A 21537-nucleotide genomic window follows, 5' to 3' on the forward strand; every position below is an offset into this window, starting at 1 on the left:
GACGGGACCAACCTCGCAAAAGAGGGGGTGGGGTGGGGGAAGGGCTCCACACGAACTAGTTGTTTATAAAAAAAAAATAATAATAATAAAACTCTTTATGTTCTCAGAATTTAAGACATATTGAACCCCCACCCCGCCTGTGTGCTACCGAAACACCATGCATCTGTATACATGTAGATTAAAATCTTAATAACATTTGCACTTTCTACTATGGAGAAGTCTTATTCGGTAAATCTCCCGTTGTCCATTTTTCAGTGTACTATCTGTCGTAAAGATTTACCTGAACAAGTGTTCAGAAGAGTCTCAACATGGATCGATTATATAGAGCAAAATTCGTCAGAAAACGCCCAAAATTTAAACCTCACGGCACTTTATCTATTGGAGACACTCCAAATCGACTTAGAAATTCAAACATTCAAGTTCCAGTTTTATTGATATACGGAAAATGGTTTGAATGTTCTTAAAAATACATCCGTGTTCAACACTGACCTCTTGCAACAACACTATAGATTTTTTTTATGTGAAAAATGATGCGTAACATTTCTTTTAAAAAAATCTTTTGAGTTAATTAAACTAGCTAGGATAACTTTGAGAAATATGACCAGGCTTTACTCTCTATATTTGCACCCACCGTTATATTCTTTCTATATGAGAGAGAGAGGATGTTTTTACAATAAACAATATTGTACGCAGATATAGACAGGGTCATCAGGAGGATCCATCCCCCCCCCCCCCCGTGATTTTCAGTTATCAAATCTAAAGGTAAAAAATACCACTCGTCCCCCCAAAACACAGACCTGGAAGAGACAAGTGTATAAAGGTTAGACGGCTTTGCCCAATAATAACTGCCCAACCCCCTCCCCCAAGAAATAGGTTTTTCGCGTTCGTTCAAGTTTGCGGATCGAGTTTCTTTTCCTTCTCAAAAAAAAATCTGAGTCAGTTGAGTGGATATGAAGCCCTCCCAGGAATGAAATTCTGGATCCATGTCATAAGATGTTATTCATGCATTTGCTTACAGCGAACCAGGTAATATCAAATATACTTAATGCACTCAAGCAAATTTAGAATTTTTTTTTCAAATCTAAAATTGTGCATGACAACTGCGAACACTAGCATATTCTACCTGACAAAGTTCTTAATGTAAAAACCAATTTATAAGATAACCACATTCGTTTGTTGTCTACCGTGGCCATCCTCTCGACTGATGACGTCAATGAAAAAGAAGTCAATCAACTAGAAGCGATAGTAACTAAAAATAACAACAGCTAACATTATTCTGGAATTTATTTGTGTATAATCATTAGTACATGAAAATTAGAAAGCACGTATTCTTATGAACAGACGAGTATATGTTTATAGAGTCTCTCTTTTCATGTGTACATTGAACTTGTATAACTTTTTTTTCCACACATTTCTAGTTAAGTTTATAAACATCACAAATGTTCTCTATAATTTCCCCATTTTTGTCTTCATTTTTCTTAACTTACAACTAATTCACAAAAGAACCCAGTGTAACAATGTTGTTAATATGTCTCTCACGAGTTGTCGTTCTTTCAAGAGTAAAGAACGACAACTCTATAAAGTGTAACATCAGCAACAGAGAGAATCAAGGCATTTTACACAAATTCCGTCAGATATGGTTAACGTCAACAAAATATAAACTGGTAAGACATTAATTTTGATTTTCAAAGCTTTGAGAAAAAAAAATATCAATCCTACCAATATTTAACATCCAACATAAAATTAAGGGGTTTCACAAGGAATATCTTAAATTATTCTCCGGGCTATCAACATCACAAGAATTATAAACAACGTTGCCTTTTTTCCCATTTTAGTTACTTCACTCATTCCTATAAATAACAATATAGTAACATCAATGATCTCATATATATCTACATTTCAAAGTTTGGAATGTTATTTTTTTATCAATTCGAAAAAAAATCTTTAAAAAAAAAAGACTTTGTAAGAGGTATAAAATAAGAGTAAACTATTGAAATCTATTGGGGATTTTTCTGTAAGTTCTAATCTCAGTTTGAAAAAAATACACAAGAAACTCTTGACTTCCTGAAAAGTCAATTCTGGGAAAAATTCAAAATGGATGTTCTATTGATAACACCATCCCTCTGAGAAATCAACAAAGGGTGTGAAAAAGTGTTAAAACTAATCTATTTACATGTGTTATAGATTATAAATATATATATATATACTTTGTCATCTTCTGCTACATGATTTTAATACACGTCACTCTAGATATACATCAAACCTATACTGAAATACAACCATTCAATCGCTGCCAATCATTCAAGCCAACAATAACAGAAACAAATTAACTAATAAAGTAAGACTGTAATGGAAAAAAAAGGAAACACAGATTGAGTAAGGTAGCATCACCATTGTTTCAAGAGATGTAGGAAGATACAAGAAAATGTAAACTATATAACTGAAATCTTAGTCAGCATCCACTGCAGCTCTGCATTTAACATGGCCGATAGTGAGGGGTTATTGTTTCTGTTTACAAATGACTGTCCAGCAGTTATACATCACTGTAAACCATTTATCCGAATAGCACAACTAGAGGCTTACACAACTAGAGGCTTACACATGATGGATTTTTGTAAAACACCCCTCCTCAGATAGAACATTATATCACATTGAAAAATATGGAGTCATATTCAAAGAGATTTTTTTTTTAACTAACAGCATAAATTTTCAAAGAATTAAATTATGTTTGGCGAAATAACATGAAATATAATTCTGATTTCTTAAAACTTTTCTGCTAAATTAAACAAAAAATGTAAAATTTTGTGTGGCAGATACAAGTTATGGTTCACAGCCTAGATTATTTGTTATACACTGATCAAAATAGATAAGGACAATGTAGTACGTATATTTCTATTACCAACCCCATTTACACAATAGTACCGATATAATATAGGGTAATTAAAATGATATTATACAGAATACAAGTGAAATCAGGGACTACATAAAAAAAAAGTCTCACAGTGGTCACTGAAGCACCATCCATTATCAAAATCCAGAGAGAAAAAAAAATCAACTTATTGGTACTAAATATTCTTCAAGAAGAGACTGCCAAGATAGATAACTCATGACAGAAAGAGACTGCCAAGAGAGATAACTTATGACAGGAAAGATAGCTAACAGGAAGGGAGGTAACCTATGACAGGGAGTTTATCTAGTCTGAGTGACATTTGTTTTGCAGCTTTCATAAAACATATATTTGTTGCTTTTTTTCAAACACTTGAATGGACTTCTGAATTTTTTGGCTTACAAATATTTGTGACAATTTGAAATCTTTAAAAAAAATCCTCCATGATTTAGACACTGCAATTCTTTCTTGACAAAAACAAACCCATCCTCTTGTGTAACAATTCCCATTCACACATTCACATGAAATACATTAATATAATATGTACCTTCAATAAACATGAAAATAAACAAACTATCATAAAATAACAATAACTCCAGCTCGACATCTCTCACAAGTCTATCGTTAAAATACTCACAACACGTTCACACTATCATTAGATATGGTCATAACTCTCCACAAAGAAAAACAAAATATTGATAACGACTTTTTTTTTGCTTGACAATATGTCAGAAGGAACACTGACATATAATAAAGTATTGTGGATAAACCTGACAGAGGCCTAATGCAGACAAATTACAGAGTATCAGAATCTCTACTGGTTATATCTGTACATTCCACTTATCACTTACTAAGGATCATGAGTTATCTAACATGACTGAGGATCTATACAACTTAATAATTGGACTTTGTAACATCACTTCACCATGAAAATGTCTTTAGCATGTTAAAATTGTAGATTTTATTTTGAACTGATCAGATGAACAGAGTGGTCTTAAAACACTTTAATTCATGTTTCAAAAGTCTCGCCATACCCAGCAAATTTATTTCTTAATTGTAGTCAAACTGGTCTTACATTTATAAAGGAAATTGCACTCCTGCTCAGAACCTAGTACTATCATAAAGACCTAGGTATATCTCAGAGTGCAAAAAGCAAATATACAAAAAAATATGGTTTCAACAAAATAGCACCAAACAACTTTCTTAACATTAGTGTAAGGAGTAGTTACTCATTTCATGACTCGAGGACTGATATGAGAATGATGACTAATGACGACAAATCGGCAGTTGATTTGATCAACTTGTCAACATTAGGCCTCTGATCAAATAAAGAAAGCAGTCAGTCTAAAATAAGAAATAAATACTTGAAGACAGTCCCTGAAAAAAGTGAAACTTTGGTTACAGTTTTAACTGAGGCAGAACCATTGATGACATGTAAAATCTCTCCTGTCCTTAACAGTTTCATTTAAACTCCTCATGAAGAAATTCTACCGTGGTGACCCAGACCAGTTCCTGGTCACCATGGTAACAGGAAGCCACAATCCGACCAGCTTTAGAGCATTCCTCCATATGGACAGAAAAATTTCTGATCCTCTTGATCTAGAGATCAAGTCCTGATTCATTCACACAGCCGAGGTATACACACTGTAACACAGCAATATCTGGAAACAGAGTTCTAACCATTTTTTGTTTTTAATGCTGCCCTCAAGGGATATAGCCATCATCAAACACCTGACAACGTCACAGGGGAAGAGTATACATCTTGTATAGGAATTCATAGCAGCTGCTAATGCAGTCCATAAAGATATAATATATATATGTATATAAATCACACAGAAGGAATGTGTCCTCACTGAGGAGCCCTAAGACCTCAGTTTTCCTCACTTCTCTGTCCTCCTTACTTCTCTAGCACTTAACACTGGTCCTCCAAATCCCACTGCTAGGAAGGTCTGAAAAAACAGTCAGCAAGGAGTGATTCTATTGAATTTACTAACATTTAACTTACTGTAAATCACTTTTTATTCAGGAGAACTTCATTTTCCCATAATTATTCAACACTGTAATGAATAGATTTCATCCTCACATATATTAAAGATGATACAGAGCAAGCAATGACTGAAATAAGTGAAAATTTTGTTACTTTTAAATACCAAATAATGATCTTGCGAAAATAAGGTGTCACAAAATTATGTGATCTACAGTAGTTTAGCCTACAGATTAACAGTAAAACATAACCTACAATAAATCAGAAATCCAGAATCTGTCAAAATCAATAGATTTTAATTATAATTTATTTGAATAAGTCACACCATGATACCTCTATACTCTATTGCTAGTCTGATCTCTACTCACTTGACATCACAGTGTGTGTGTAACAGTAACTAACATGAAGACACGTAACATAACACGATACCTTTTGACTCTGTCTATCGCTCGTCTGATCTCCGTCTCTGGTACTGCTGCTGTGTTTGACAAACGACTAATGACCCCAGTTAAAAAGTCATCTGTGATTCCAGCACATGATCGTTCAGCAAGCTCGAAAGCGTTCCTCAGCTCGTCTACAGCTTCTGTCCTCTGGACGGGGTGTCCTCGACGTCTATAGTCTTCTCGATATTCCTCCTTCAACTGTCAACAAAACAACAGAAAGTTAATTCATTGTTCCAACATTCTCTGATATATACCAATTTATCATATTATATATTGATGTCTTAAACACAAACTATTTTTTTCCTTTTAGATAGACCAGTTCTATCATAAAGACATGTGAGGTAAAAAGGCCTCAAATACAAGTATCTAGTTTTTTTTCTGTAACAAGGCAGGTCTGTCTTAAATGTGCTTTTTTAACTGTTCTGTGAGACAAATCAGTCAAATGTATCAATTACTGTCCTGTAAGACTGGTGTATAAATGTATCAATTACTGTCCTGTAAGACTGGTGTACAAATGTATCAATTACTGTCCTGTAAGACTGGTGTACAAATGTATCAATTACTGTCCTGTAAGACTGGTGTAGAAATGTATCTATTACTGTCCTGTAAGACTGGTGTATAAATGTATCAATTACTGTCCTGTAAGACTGGTGTACAAATGTATCAGAATCTGTATTGTGAGACAAACAAGTCAATAATAAGTTTCTGTCATAATTATCTACTGTGGAATTGTCATTGTTCATGGGGGTCAATGTTCTTGGGTAACCAAAATTCGACTGGTTCATGGGAATGTAATTTCGTGCGTATATTGTATGTTTTATCACAGGAGTTCGCGTACCTATCAGTTTTACTGAAATTTTCAGTAAATATAAAAAATATGTACCTATTAATAGGTATTACATAATTTTTTAATTTACTAAATAATTCGGTAAAATTGATAGGTATGGGAACTCCTGTGGTTTTATTAAGATATATAACTCTACTGTGCTCAATGCATTTGTGTTTCAATGTAAGTGGGGATATAAATTCATGGGTAAGGATTTCCCATGAAAATCCACGAACAGTGATCCCCCACGAACAATGATGATTCCACAGAATTTCTTTTCTTGTTCTTATTTTAAGACACTTTTCTTTTTCTAGCCAGAATTATTTATTGCCTGCAAGGTATATCTCTCTAGAAAATGTTTTACATATTGCCCTGTGATACAGATCTGTTTATATAGTGTATTATGTAATGCCCTGTGAGACCAGTGTAGTATATATTGCCCTGTGAGACCTGTGTAGTATATATTGCCCTGTGATACCTGTGTAGTATATATTGCCCTGTGAGACCAGTGTAGTATATATTGCCCTGTGTAGTATATATTGCCCTGTGAGACCTGTGTAGTATATATTGCCCTGTGAGACCTGTGTAGTATACATTGCCCTGTGAGACCTGTGTAGCATATATTGCCCTGTGAGACCAGTGTAGAATATATTGCCCAATGAGATAGGTCTGTTTATATGTTGTAAAGTTGCCTAATGAGACTGGTCTGTTTATATGGTCTATTACTGCCCTGAGAGACAGATCTGTTTACCGTAATTTATGGAATATAGGTAGATACTTTTTTTCTCAGAACCGCTGGGATCGCCCAATATACAGAATTCGACCTGTTTAAGGCTCGAGTTTACAAAAAATGCCCCAAAATCAGTAAAATTTACGTCAATTTCAATGCAAATTTTTGCCACTTTCGTAACTTTTTTGATTATTTTACGCAAAAAAATTAAATGCTCCGGTAAACAATAAAATATTTATTCTATAGCTTTCTTGCAAAATAAATTCCATTAAATATCCGTTGATGACAAAGGAAAAAAACATTGCTTCATCTAGTAAATAATTCCTCAACGTATTATCCATTAACATCATGCGGTAGCCATCTTGTGAAGTTAGGAAGTCGCGATCGTGTACTAAAAGTAAAACCACAACCGTGTCAAAATTTAAAATACGGAAAATTTTTCACAATCACAACTGAAGTGTTTTTACCATTTATTAGTAGCAATAAATTGAAATAGTATATTAAATACTTTTTAATTGTGACAGTCTTAAATTTATTTAAATGTAAAATGAGTGAAATAAATTGTTGCCAGTCAGTGGTCACTTGCATGTTTTAGCAAATCCCTGGAGAAGAAAATTAAAAATGGCGGACATCGAAGTAATTGTCGTCCACCCGTAAATAATGTCTGAATAAAATATATAAGGAATGTGTCCAAGTTGTTTTGAAATCGGAATTATTATTCTTTGATCTCGGGTATTTCCCGAATTATAGCTGTAAAATAATAACGTATTTACGTGTTATTTATGCCCCCGGTTTAACAACAGTGTGAAACTACGGAATCATTGAACAGGCAAGTTGGAGAAAAATAAGTAGAAAAACAATTCAAAGAAGTTTTAACTACATTTACATAAAACTTTATTTAAATGCTGTACTCATTAAAATACAAGTTCACAGAATTACCCCGGTAATTTTAGAGGTTTACCTGTTCTGCTACCTTGTATCTGCGTAAGAATCTTTAGAAAATAGAGAAACAAAGCCTCGTCCTATATAGTAAGTTCGTCCTATCTAAGGATTTTTCAAAAATTAAGGCTAAAAATGAGCCTTTCGACCTATATACCTCATCGACCTGTAATCCAAAAATTACGGTATAAGGTCTATTATTGCCCTGTGAGACAGATCTGTTTATATGGTCTATTATTGCCCTGTAAGACAGGTGTAAATTTGCCCCATGAGATCTGTTTATAATATATATTATTGCCCTGTAAGACAGGTCTCATAAGATGTACAGTTGAACTTCGATATCTCAAACACTGATATCTCAAATACCATGGATATGTTGAAGTGATTTGGAAGTCCAAACCGCTTATTCCTTAAGTATTTTACCTTGGATATTTCAAATCCTCAGATATCTCGAAGTATTTTCTTGGTCCCACTGAGTTCGAGATAATGAGGTTTGACTGTATTATTGCCCTGTAAGACAGGTATGTTTATTGGGTGTATTATTGCCCCGTGAGACAGATCTGTTTAGGTGATGTATAATTGCACTGCGAGACAGATCTGTTAATGTGGTGTACTATTGCCCCGTGAGACAGATCTGTTTATTTGGTGTACTATTGCCCTGTGAGACAGATCTGTTTATTTGGTGTACTATTGCCCTGTGAGACAGATCTGTTTACGTGGTGTATAATTGTCCTGATAGACAGATCTTCTTTAGTGTTTATTGCCCTGTGGGAAAGGTCTGTTCATATATGGTCTATTATTGTCCCACAAGACAGATCTGTTTAAGTGGTGTGTTATTGCCCTGTGAGGCAGATCTGTTTATGTGGTCTATTATTGCCCTGTGAAACAGATCTGTCTCTACGTGGTGTATTATTGCCCATGAGACAGGTCTGTTAAAATATTAGTCTATTATTGCCCAGTGAGACAGATCTGTTTATGTAGAGTATTATTGACCTGTTAAACAGATCTTGCTTATATGGTGTAATACTTGTAATTACTGATGCAGGCCTGTTTTATGGTGTATTAATTATTGAATCATACCTGTAGTAATAGAGGTCCCACCGTGGAGGTTAGGGAGGGGGACTGTCGTGGAATGTCGTATTGTGACACAGGTCTCTGTGGGGGCTGGGGCGCAGGCTGGCGCTGCTGAAATATAAAATATATATCATACACAAACTCATAAATAATATAAAACACATCACTTCAATCATATGCAAACTCTAATAAATATCCATGTAAAACAGAAATATGTTTTATTTTAAATGACAGAGAATGATATTAAATAAATAATACATGCATACACTTAATTAATTATTGTGTTTTATATACACACAGTCCTTTATTATGCTACAGAAATTGTCCAATACAGGTCAATTACATTGGTTTGTACTGAGAAGTATTTCAGGGATATCATTTTTCTTGTGCACTGGAGAACAGATCTTTTATCCATAGATATAAAAATCTTATATGCGTATACTTTCAAAATACCCAGCCAAGCATTCAATAGTTCGGAATCAAATTAATGCAGTCGTGTACAATCCAACATAACTATGTGTAATACTATATAGAATATATAAATAGGATTAAAATATTCACTGCATGCAACCAAAATGTACTGAAAGACTAAAGATGTAAACTACTACAATATCTTAATCTTGAAAGTTAGAGGAATTATACGAATGAAACAAATAAACAACTCAGAGTAAATATATATACATGTATAATTATATATTTATATCATGTATATATATGTTATACAAAATATAGAAAAGGCCAAATTATAAAAACTGTTGTTCAACCTTCACATGAAAAAGATATATATACAAGTCAGGAAATTTATGTAATATTCTAAGGATTCAGTTTATATTGCATGTTCTTTCCCATTCTTACACGTTCTTTATTGTCGAGCCCTCTGGGGCCAACATTAGCTGTGACCCTTTTTACCTTTTCAAAATATCAGACCAACTATAAACTCTAATACACCATTACAGAAGTTCTTATATACTGCTACATGATAAAAATAGCCATATACCAATGAACAATGTTAGTAAAAACATTTAAACTAAATTCGTTAGTGTACATAAACAGTAACATAAAAATAACAATATCCCATTCCATATGATAAACTGAACCAATCGCCATAACATAGTGGGCACTGGGCATTATGGGTATTAAAAAACTGTACATAAACAGGTCATGCAAACATGCATGTTAGTGTAAGGTTCTGCACCATTCCCATCAAAGGGAAAGAAAATGGAAACGGAATATTGAAGAATTGTTGTATTTATCGGAGTATTAAATATTGTAAAGCCTTGATGAAATACCATATTGATAAACTTTATTCGTGTGAAAGAAATATCCTGAGTTTCAAGGCCCTCACTTACTCACAAATATTTCTATCCACAAATTATTTATTCAGTTGTGTATTTATGTAGAATGTTTCTTTTGTCACCAAAAATTGATATCTGAGGATGGATTTCAAACTGACAATATAATCTCCAGTTGGTTTACAATAGTCACATTTAATAACACAACTAGAATATAATCAGAAGAAATGCTCTCTCTTATATATATATATACAATATATATGAACTGATTCGTTGATGGGAATGGTGCAATGTGGTAAAATATCAATATAATTAATAGAATCCACTGTCTCGGTGTCGTGGTGACTCACGTAATTCCTGTAGGGTGCGGCCTCCAGGATGTGATGGGGTGGCCCCACATAGGCTGGGGCGTGGCTAGAGTTTGGCATATCATACTGGGATTTAGGGCGTGATAATGGAGGCTGTTATACAGAGGTAGAGAAGAAATCAGTGATCAGAAAAACACGCTACAAATTATCTACAGTCAAACACAGATACAACAAGTTCTGATATAGCACGATACCTGACTATCACAGATATTATTAATGTATCAGCTATGGAGAAATTTTTCACAGAATTCATAAGGAAGAAGTACATAAAGAAGTGGTCCCCTAAAATTTTGAATGAAATAAAAAAGTCATAATAAAGTCTGGCTATATCTGTATTTTACTGTATATATACACACTTCTACTGTGAATGGATATGACAGTCTTACTGATCGTGCCTTAGACATTTAGATACATTGTATTTTTTTTTCAAGTTATAGAAAGGAATATAAATTTAATTTTACATTATATAAAGAATATCATTCCAAATTATCATTTTTCAAATAATAGTTGGATATGTATTAGTTTTTTTTTCCCCTTAAATTTTCTAATGGCTATTATATTCTTAGCTTAGCCCCAACCTAAACTATGTTTGAATAAATTCCAAAATGAAACAAAATTAAAAATTCTTTTGTAATATTTTTATACATGTACAACAATTTTAGCCATCACCCCACCCCCAGAAAGCTTTTTCTATAGAAGTCTTTTTTCAATGAAATTGATGATCTACTTCCAGATCCCACTTCCTAAAAATTCTAGCAGGCCCATCCCTTTAAGGTAATTTTGTGAATGATCTAAGGGAGATAACTCTGTGACTTACTCTATTATTAATGACGGAAAGATGATGAGGCTGTCCAAACAAGCTAATATTGGATTTATAAGGAGAGACAACAACAGGGGCGGTCGTGTCAGATTTACTACGAAGGTGAACAGGGGAACCCTGAAAAGTTAAAAATCACTCAGGATTAAATACATGCTGCACACAAAGCTACAGGTTTCACACAGTTAAATACAGCACACAAGTAGAGTTTTATTTAAGGGAGCTGGGTGGTCAAAGCCATTTTTTAGACTTTTTAAACCTCCTAGAAAAGAGAACTCTGTATAAAAATATAGGAAATTGCATTAAATATTAAAAATAGAACATAAGCTTTTTTTTCTATAATAGATTGTGGTTAGGAAAATCATATTTCCTATTACTATGTGGATGTTAGATGATTTGTTGAGCACCCAACAACCTTAATAACACACACTAAGTCAAGTCTTATTCATCAGAAAGTGGTAACAACTTTTCAATGATTATTATTTACTCAGAAAGCTCTGCACTCATTTTCATACTTGTCCTGTTTCTTCTATATTCTGAATGAATTTTGGTCTCATTTTAATTCAACAAAGTACAATTAACTTAAAAGTTGCTATTTCAAAGTGATAGGTCAATTCCAGTCTGCAAGAAGGTGAGAGGAAAAAATTTGCCAGTATACAGTTTAATGATTTCACACACCGATGACCTCATAGTGATGAAAATTCTTACTTTACAGGTACAGAAATTGATATAAAAGAATGAACAAGTAATTTTTTTAAGTTAACATGGTTAATGTATATAAACATGAATCACACAGTAACTAAAATTCATAACAAATACACAGGTTTACAGCATTACAGGCTAGTCTGATACTGGTCCTCTCTCCATTTACAGCAATGTTACATTACAAATACACAGGTTTACAGCATTACAGGCTTGTCCAATACTCCTCTATTAGTTTACAGCAATGTTACAAAATCAGGATTTGATTCCAAACTCAATGATTAATAGAAAACCACATTTGGTTAGAGAAAACCACACAGGATTAAATAATTCATCAAAACATGATTCAATAAAGACGACATAGTGACAGAGGACCACATATGGTGAATTAAGAATGTATCACATATGATTTATCATTACTAACGCTTATAGTCACGAATTGTACTCAATGTTGCTAACAAATATAAAGGTGGTGGCCAAAAAAAAAAAAACCCACACACACATTCACAGTGCTAATAGTAATCAAAATTCCACACTGTTGATTATCCACATTACTAATGGCAGGATGAAGAATGAAATTAACTGACCTGACAAATTCCTAATTTATGTAGTCTAACATAAACATGATAAATTGTTGAATATTTTCTGTGTGAGAAAAAAAACTCACCTGATGAGCAGAGGGATTATAATTATGTCACAAACATCATCAGAATATTGCTTAAACTATTGAAACATTATACTGTATAAGCAGAAATTTTAGCGAGGATTTAATATTGGCATTATTAGTGAGGGTTCTGAGATTGCTAAAATTAAATATCGCTAACAATTAATTCTGTATCGGTTGTAATTAAGCTATCTCTCTTGACATTATAAAATCGCTAAAATATTACTTCTCGCTAAAAAAATATACCAAATTTTGGGAATAAATTGCTAAATTTGCATCTCGCTAAAATTTCCACTTATACGGTATGTTAATACAAGAGCATTTATCAATTTTCACTACGTAGTTTAAATGATAATTGTGTCTCATATGGTAAATGAAGATATCATATAAGGAAGTTATAAAATATTTTAAATAAAAACTAAAATACCAGAAGCAAGATACAGGTCTCAATGAAGTATTTTTTGTGTCAGATACAGGTTGTATGAAGGACTTCAAATATCAGGCTGCTATGAAGAATAATTTGAAGTACACATCATTATAAAGACTTGTAAGTACTAAGATACTCTGAACTACTAAGATACTTTGAAGTGAATACTGAGGTATATATTTGTTAAAACAAACTTCTATCTTGAAAAGGTAACTGTGCATATTACTTTTTATGTAGAATATACACTGACAGAAATAAAACATACAGTGCAACAAGTACTGTAGCAGGTGATAATTTGTGCTTTAAGGCAATAAAGATGATATTCTTTAATGAGCAAAACTCTAAATACACACACAGAAATAATGAAATAAAATGTAAAAATAAAGTCATAAGTAAATGGATCTACTAAAAGTCAAGCAACACTGGAGAAAAAAACAAAAAGTATATGAAGCTCTCCAAAATTCTGACATACAGAGAAAGCTATCAAAGCTGGAACTCGAGGAAGAAAAGTCCCGAGGCCTAAAGTCCCTACCGTGGTGAGAGAGAAATGTGAGCACGCCCACCAAGCCTGCGTGATAATGACTTACTGAATCTTTGTAATCACTGAGCACTGGTGCAGACTCAGTTCTGCTGTGTATAACCGGGGCCATGTTTATATTAGGTGTCGATTCAGACTGGCCCGACTTCAGCCCAGTTTCATACGAAGGCCCCAAGTTTCTAGAGTTCTGCTAAAGATTTTGGAGGGGGAAATCAATACAGTTACTGATCTAGAATCTGAACACTGGATTTATCAAAACAAATAAGTCTTCAACTGTTTTCTGAGGTCACCTGTAATTTATCTTTATTATAGCGCATATTAATATTACTACCATAATTGTAGATATGAATAAAAAAATGATCCACCTCATAATTAGATTACCAGTATCTTTTATTTTCTCATTTTCCAAGAAAATTTATAGAAATCTCTTCATACTGATTATTTAAGTATCTTCCAAAGAGACAAACTCAAAAACAAAATTAAGGTTAACAAAAAACTTGACTCCAACCTTGTTGGCAGAAACAGGTATCATATGATGAGACTATATTAATTAGGTCAAACTAGCGAGAGATAAGTAAAACTACAGGTAGGTTTCTTACTGGTTGTATTGCCATGGAAATGGGTCGCCCAGGGTCACGATCAGGGATGTTATTACGTCGGATGTCTAGACGATTCATTCCTTCATTAATATTCTGCAAGACAGATAGAAAAAAAGAACATGCAGCGTGCGTGCAACATCTATAACTGGGGATTACAGACATTTAAAACTACACATCCATTGGAATACGAAGCAAATAATACAAAGATATACATCTATCTGATAGCTCAGTAGGGAGATCAATATTAAGGTGGATTTTCCCTCACCAAAGTTCTACAACTCTTTGTATCTGACAGAGTAAAAGATTTCTATAGTGAAAACAGGGATATAAAATATACATGCTTATGGAAGATCTAAACACTGTTCACTGAGGAGTTCCATTTCCATGGTAATTTTGTGCAGTTAGAGTGATCTGCTCTTTGATGGAAATTACAGAGAATGGCACAACTTGAAATAGATTAAAGTATTCCTAAGATAACATTAAACCAAGATACAGTAATTGAAAACATTATTTGCAAAGAATTCCCAAATGTGACTAAACAACGATTTTTGTTCACTAATACTTTATCGTCTTTGAATATTTTTCCAGGAGAAATATGAAAGGTACCCTATGTTGAAAATGAATAAGATAAACTCAGTATCTACACCTTTATACACTTTTCTCAAAGTTGAAAAAAAAGTTTTTCATTAGTGTTTAGAGCTTCCTTAAATCATATTATCAACCCAGAACCATAACTGATTAAAGAGTACCGGTATATTAAGTATATATGCTGCAAAAAGAACATAATGAAACTAATTGGCCTTCACTATTAATTCAATATAAACATGTTTTTACATATTTTAATGGGATTTATTTTTGATAAGAAACTATTGAAGTAGTTTTTTAAATATATATAATGAACAATATTCTCTGTTTCAAATCACTTCAGAATCTATATCTTGATTAATGGGAAATTAATTACAGTAAAGTCATCTGAAATCATGAAGTCTAGATATTAGCATCGTCTACAGTGCTGTTCTTTGCTACCAGAAACATTTTTTTTAAGTATGAAACAGTTATTTCTAGACCCCCCCAAAAAATCAGTTTTAAATTCGTTAATTGTGTATTTTTAATATTATGTTTTTCTCTGAGAAAAAAAAGATTGAAAGTAATTTTATATGTGTATAAAAGAATGATTCTGAATATTTAGAAAATGATATTTAAAAAAAAAATCCTTTCAACTTGAAATTGATTTTAATAACCAAGAGATTGTATTCATTTTCATTTACTTGGGAACAGTTATATTGATTTATGTTCTGTATGACTACTTACATTGTTCTGACAGGGTTGTGGTTAAAAGGGGGGGGGGGGCTTACACTGTTCTCACTGGTGCCCCGGTGGGGGGGGGGGGGGGGGGGAGGGGGGAGGATTTACACTGTTCTCACTGGAGTTAACATGTGGTTGCCCCAGGGGGGTACAATGTTCTGACTGGGGTTGTGCTTGCCCTGGGGAGGGACTTACACTGTTTTAGCAGGGGTTGTAGTTGCCCTGAAGGATGGGGATGGAGGGAAATGGTCATTTACTTACATTGTTCTGGCTGGGGTTGTGGTTGCCCTGGGGGACGGGCACAGACGGTGCTGGTCGTTTACTGGGTATCTGAGACAACACCTGGTTACTGATAGGATGGTTCTACATAGACAAGGAACATGCAATTGATTCCAACACCTTTTTACATCATAATTATCTTCATAAATATCCACTCAACATTGCCCACCCTTCCCCCTTTAGCATTAGTCTGTTGCAAGAGTTCCCTCCAAATATCTATAGCAGTCCCTCCCTACCAATGTATTAAATAACTGTTTTTAGAGCTCTGTTGCAACGCTAAAGATATACACGCTATATAAACGCGATATTTTATGTAAAACAAAATGACTAAATGATTTGAGAAACATGATGTGTAATAAAAAATAATTACTTTCCACAAAGTTTTACTAAATAAGGCATGTAATTACAAAACAATTAAGCAAGATCTGCAATTAAGAATTCAGCCTATTCATGAATATTGATGAAGGAAGTGTGTAAACAGTATACAGACACGCATGTCTGCGGGAAATCACAGACAACGAGGTACGTTGCATTTTGACTACTATTTTTAATAAAAGTTAATATCTGTCATTACTGAGTAGAAGGTTAATAATGGTTGTTTTAAAAGATAAGTATCTATAAACATAAAATGTATGCCATCCATGTCAAAAGCTATTTTGTATACCAAACAGCCCACCTCGTTTTCTTGACGCCATTTTTGTTTATTAATCTAAAAGTAGCGACGGTGTCACATGATGCATGAATTTAAATATAGCATTACTTTCCTAGTAGGATAATAATTAATTATAATTTGAGATCTTTATAATGCGTTCATTTCCAATTGTGTAATTTACAATATTTTCGTAACTTTATTTGGTAAACAAAATAAATAAATTTCCAACTTTATTTTTAACTGAGGCAAGTTATAGCATGTATATCTTTAATCTAAAAGAAAAATCATTACGGGTTACTTCTTCACATTACTGACTACCAGCTTCACTATATATAGAAGCAGAGTCTAAATTCTACATTCAAATTCTATTCTATTTCCCTAGGCATCACAAAGAAAGAAGGAGCAATGTTGAGTGGATATACATGTATATAAAACTAATAACTCATGCAATATTCTAATGAGAGATTATTACACTACAACGCATACAACAATCAATCTACAGGGTCTTCATGCAAAGCAGTAGTGAATTATAGAAGATACAAATTACAGCATGCATCAGGTCTGACCAGTTGATTTTAATGAGTTTGTATATTTGATATATAACTTGGGCACCTCAACATAATATCAATGTATAAGTATTCTTGTACATCCATCAGATTGCATTCTTTTTTGTTTTGCAAGAAAATGAATATTTTTTCATAATATTGAAAAAGCTATACATGTATTAATTTTAATCCTAACTCTAGTTAAAACATCCTTCTAGAGTCCTAGTGGAACTCTGAAACCGATCTTTTGCTCTTATTTTTATATATTAAGCTCTATATTAACATCTAAGACCTTGAATCATTCTAACATCTGTTAAAATTGCTGCTGAAAACTATGATCAATTTCTGTAAAATACATACTTCAATCTATCTGCATATTCACAAGTTTATTCATTCTATCAAAATAAAATTGTATGTCTAGCAAACAACTACAGATTTCCTCTCAGATTTCACTTTAACAAGGGTGGTGGCTCTAATCTCCAGTAACTGTGTAACTTACTCGATGTCTCACCTCTAGAGTCTCACTTCTTCACTTCATTTGTTGAATGTGACAGACAAATCCAGTGTTATCACACTTAATGGCTCAAATTATCTCACCTGCAAGTCCTCATTATCTCACTTAAATAAACCTCCCTCTCTCTATATAATGCTCTCAACATTTCACCTGAACATTCTCAATATCTCACATAAGGGCCCTCCATTTAAGTCAATATCTCACCTGGATGTTGTCAATATCTCACATAATGGCCCTCAATATCTCACCTGATCATTGCCATTCATCAGTCGTTCCTTTAACTCTTTGTCAGCTTCTTTAATTGTCATGATCCAGTCTCCCTGCATCTCATCCTCCTGAACATCTCTTTAAAAACAAACAACAGGTCAAAGGTCAAGGTCAATCAAATATGTCACAGGGTCACTATACGTATACAATCTTTTCTTCCTACTTAAAGGTCATCCCTCAGTTCACTCATACAATTTTTTGCCTAAACATTGATGATTTTCAAAAACAAATCTTATTTGTTACTAAAATGCTAGGAATTCCAGCATACCTTGCAGGACAAAATGTGGCAGAAATGAGCTTTTTATCTAGACAATTTTATAAAGGATCAATAGACATGTTTTCCTTTTAGAGTTATCTCTCTTATCAGAAGGTCAATGAACTTTAAACTTAGTAACAAGTCAGAAGGATAAACAGATAAGTCATTACCAATACAGATGCTCTTGATCTTTTAAAAAGGAAAATAAATATAACCCATTCTTCCCCTGGATACCAACACAGTAACTTACTCATCACTCTCGGAGTCCGAGTCCGAGTCGTTCCCCTTCTCCTGTTTCCACCTCTGATATCTGTCTATTAATTCTTGTAGATATGTTGTTTTTCTGGCCCTCCTGATGAATGGGTGTCTTAACAGTTCCTTTGCTGAGGGCCTCTGATAATACAACATATATATTCATTTCAATATGTCAAACTAGCAGGTAAAGACATCAGTATATTAACAAAGAACTACAGCTTGTTTCTTTACTGTGAAAAAAAAAGGACCGAAACAGCAGTCATTTTTTTTTTTTTTTTCAAAATAATTCTTCTGTAAATGCTTTGTAAAAATACTTGTTTTATTTTTTTATGCTTAAAAAGCCATACGTCAAACTTAAACATCAAAGCCTGTAGAGCATCAGCTTTAAAATCTATATCATGATCTTGAATGCTCTGACTTTACATATCAATAAAATTAACAAGTGAGATCTTAACATTGGTAGTTCGGTGAATAATCCTCGAGAGCACAAGACCTCACTACATGTATGTGGGAATGATAAAAACTTGCTACATGTACTCCCTCACAATACAGATCTATATGTAACTCATTTCATGAGGAAATGTGGAAATGACAAGACCTTAGTATACGTATGTACTCACATTGTTAGGGTCCTTATTAAGGCACAACTCCACAAACTCCTTGAACAGTTTGGAGAAGTTCCCCGTCAGCTGTGGAGGGTTATTTTTGGGGATCAGGAACAGGACTCTCATTGGATGGAGGTCAGAGTTGGGGGGTTCCCCCTTGGCCAGCTCTATAGCAGTGATACCCAAACTCCATATGTCAGCCTGAAATTAGATCTCATTTATATCCAAAACTTCCAGTATTTATGTTTAGAAATAAAATCTCTTCCCTTAGTTCTATAAAAATTATAACTTTACTGTTAGATTCATTGTCAATCAGTGACTAGATATTAATAAAACTGATTAATTTATTTTTACCCAACTTTCCATGTGTTACACATTTATTTGCAATTTACTACTGTAACAAACATTAATTGAAATCAATTTAGCAGAACATCAACAAAAAAAAATTAAATGCATATTAAACACAATAGATGAAGAAGCAGATATTTACCTTGGTGTCGTACGCTGACTGTTTGATAACCTCGGGGGCCATCCAGAACGGGGTCCCAACAAATGTGTTCCGTTTGTTAGTCGTGTTAGTCAGCTGACCAGCAACTCCAAAGTCAGCCAGTTTAACATCCCCCATTTCTGACAGCAAGACATTGGCAGCTGTAGGTAGGAAAAGAGAAGTAGATCTGTCAAGTATACCTTAGACAATTACGGTAAACGATTGCTAAGTAATAACATAATTAGACTAGTTTGGTGATCTGAGTATTCATATTATAGGACAAATGTAGCTCTATTTAATAAAATCATACACTTCTGTTGTTAACCTGTGCATGTTATTACATCAATTAAAATTTATACGTATGTACTTATAACTAATTATAATTTAGTACACTGTAAATAGTTGTACCATATTTGCCACACTCTTCAATATAAGCAGACACCTCTCTAATACTACATGAATTTCATACTAAGATCACATCTATTTGGAAAACAGGAAATTCAAAAGCCAAGGGTATACACAAGGGTCTCCCAAGGCCTTGAAATGGTCACTTAAATACAAACAGACAAAAAATCACAGTTTATATACTACATGTTCGGAGCTCCAAGACGCACAAACTGACAGATGGGTTTTTTTAATCAGAATATCCCTTAGCACCAATAGCTTATTTTTATAATCCTTAAATGATTTCCCTGTGTTTAACCACTAATAAGAGCTCTTGGTTCAAGGTTACTTTGAAAATTTAATGAATATTGGCTGAGTGGTTCTTGATACGTGGTCCATATTCTATAATTTAATGTTCACAGCAATAATTACTACAGGATAAGTTCAACTTCAGTTCAGGTGAGCTAAATAGGCATCTAACATTGAATTTTCACTAACAGGAAGATTGGTAAAAGTACCAACAGGCCACAGTTTCAGTTTCAATTTTAGTGCATTTTTTTTCATATAAATATATCCATAAATTATAAACAACATAATCAACAAACAGGAAGCTGTCCTGAGTGATACATCACATCAGATAAAAGCCTTACTTACAACTATCAACTATAGCTTCTGTGAAAAGTGTAATAAAATAATGGCAAGGGTCATATTAATTACATACAGTAAAATCACAGATTTTCAAGGAGTTTAATTGTTTTTTTATGGTATAGACACTCAAATTCATGTCCTCTATAAACTGTTAAAATTTTCAAACAACAGTATTACGTTTTTTCTTCACCCATGAAAATCAAATCCCCATGAATCAATACACTGGAATCTTTATTGTTCGTGGGGGGGGGGGGGGGGGGGGGGGGGGGGGGGGGGGACTAATGTTCTTGGATTTTGTGGGTCACCCTAACTCATGAATTTACATCCCCACAAATGATTATTTTGTCAATGTATTGATCCATTGATATTTCTGTATAAAAGAGTTACCCATGAAATTACCAAACATTGACCACCCAGCAAATTAAAATGATTTCACGGTATCCTCCTCAAACCACAAAAATCTGACCTCACAAAAATAAGTGATTTTACAGTAATAACGACTTAATAATCAAGTAAGTCCCCAATGCTACATAGCTATTTTCCAAGGAACTTATTCACCCAAGTGACAATACAGTAGAATTCAGTTTGTTTTCTCGAACTCGATGGGACCAAGAAAAAACTTTAAGACATTGAAGTATTCCAGATATCCAGGGTAAAATACTTAAAGAATAAGTGGTTGGGACTTCCAAATCACTTCGACATATCCATGGAATTAGAGATATCAGTATTCGAGATACCAAAGTTCAACTGTATTTGATGTCTGACTGGAAAGGCTCAAGTGTTACTGTCCAAGTGCTTCCACAAGGTTCCTCCTATTTTGGTTAAAGTACTGCCTGTTTCTTATCTTTTTTGAAAGCCCTGAAGCTTCACACAATACTAACAATCTTTGGTACATCTTTCTTACCTTTGATATCTCTGTGTAACTTCAGACAATACTGACTGAACATTTGATATATCTTTCTAACCTCTGATATCTCTGTGTAACTTCAGACAATACTGACTGAACATTTGATATATCTTTCTAACCTCTGATATCTCTGTGTAACTTCA

General features: G+C 33.6%; 1 protein-coding gene across 8 annotated transcripts in view; it reads right to left on the reverse strand.

Annotated features, from left to right (window-relative positions):
• Nucleotides 1–1266: 1266 nt before the first annotated feature.
• LOC133174810 (serine/threonine-protein kinase 25-like) overlaps nucleotides 1267–21537 on the reverse strand; it is a 35597-nt gene continuing 15326 nt past the window's right edge. For 2 of the 8 annotated variants that reach the window (XM_061309907.1, XM_061309912.1), the window contains 12 exons: nucleotides 19459–19616; nucleotides 18984–19169; nucleotides 18359–18501; nucleotides 17834–17930; nucleotides 15857–15958; nucleotides 14291–14383; nucleotides 13741–13881; nucleotides 11361–11480; nucleotides 10526–10636; nucleotides 8890–8994; nucleotides 5301–5512; nucleotides 1267–4836 (listed from right to left, as the gene is read on the reverse strand). In XM_061309907.1, coding sequence (XP_061165891.1) covers nucleotides 4827–4836; nucleotides 5301–5512; nucleotides 8890–8994; nucleotides 10526–10636; nucleotides 11361–11480; nucleotides 13741–13881; nucleotides 14291–14383; nucleotides 15857–15958; nucleotides 17834–17930; nucleotides 18359–18501; nucleotides 18984–19169; nucleotides 19459–19616 — 1478 coding nt within the window. In that variant the 3' untranslated portion in view covers nucleotides 1267–4826. The remainder of the gene's footprint in view (nucleotides 4837–5300; nucleotides 5513–8889; nucleotides 8995–10525; nucleotides 10637–11360; nucleotides 11481–13740; nucleotides 13882–14290; nucleotides 14384–15856; nucleotides 15959–17833; nucleotides 17931–18358; nucleotides 18502–18983; nucleotides 19170–19458; nucleotides 19617–21537) is intronic. The other 6 variants (XM_061309908.1, XM_061309909.1, XM_061309910.1 and 3 more) reach the window with 6 other exon arrangements.

The sequence above is a fragment of the Saccostrea echinata genome, unplaced genomic scaffold (assembly GCF_033153115.1).
Source record: "Saccostrea echinata isolate AGI-Se365-2 ecotype Australia unplaced genomic scaffold, CSIRO_AGI_Sech_v1 ptg000059l, whole genome shotgun sequence".
In the NCBI taxonomy this organism is placed as follows: domain Eukaryota; kingdom Metazoa; phylum Mollusca; class Bivalvia; order Ostreida; family Ostreidae; genus Saccostrea; species Saccostrea echinata.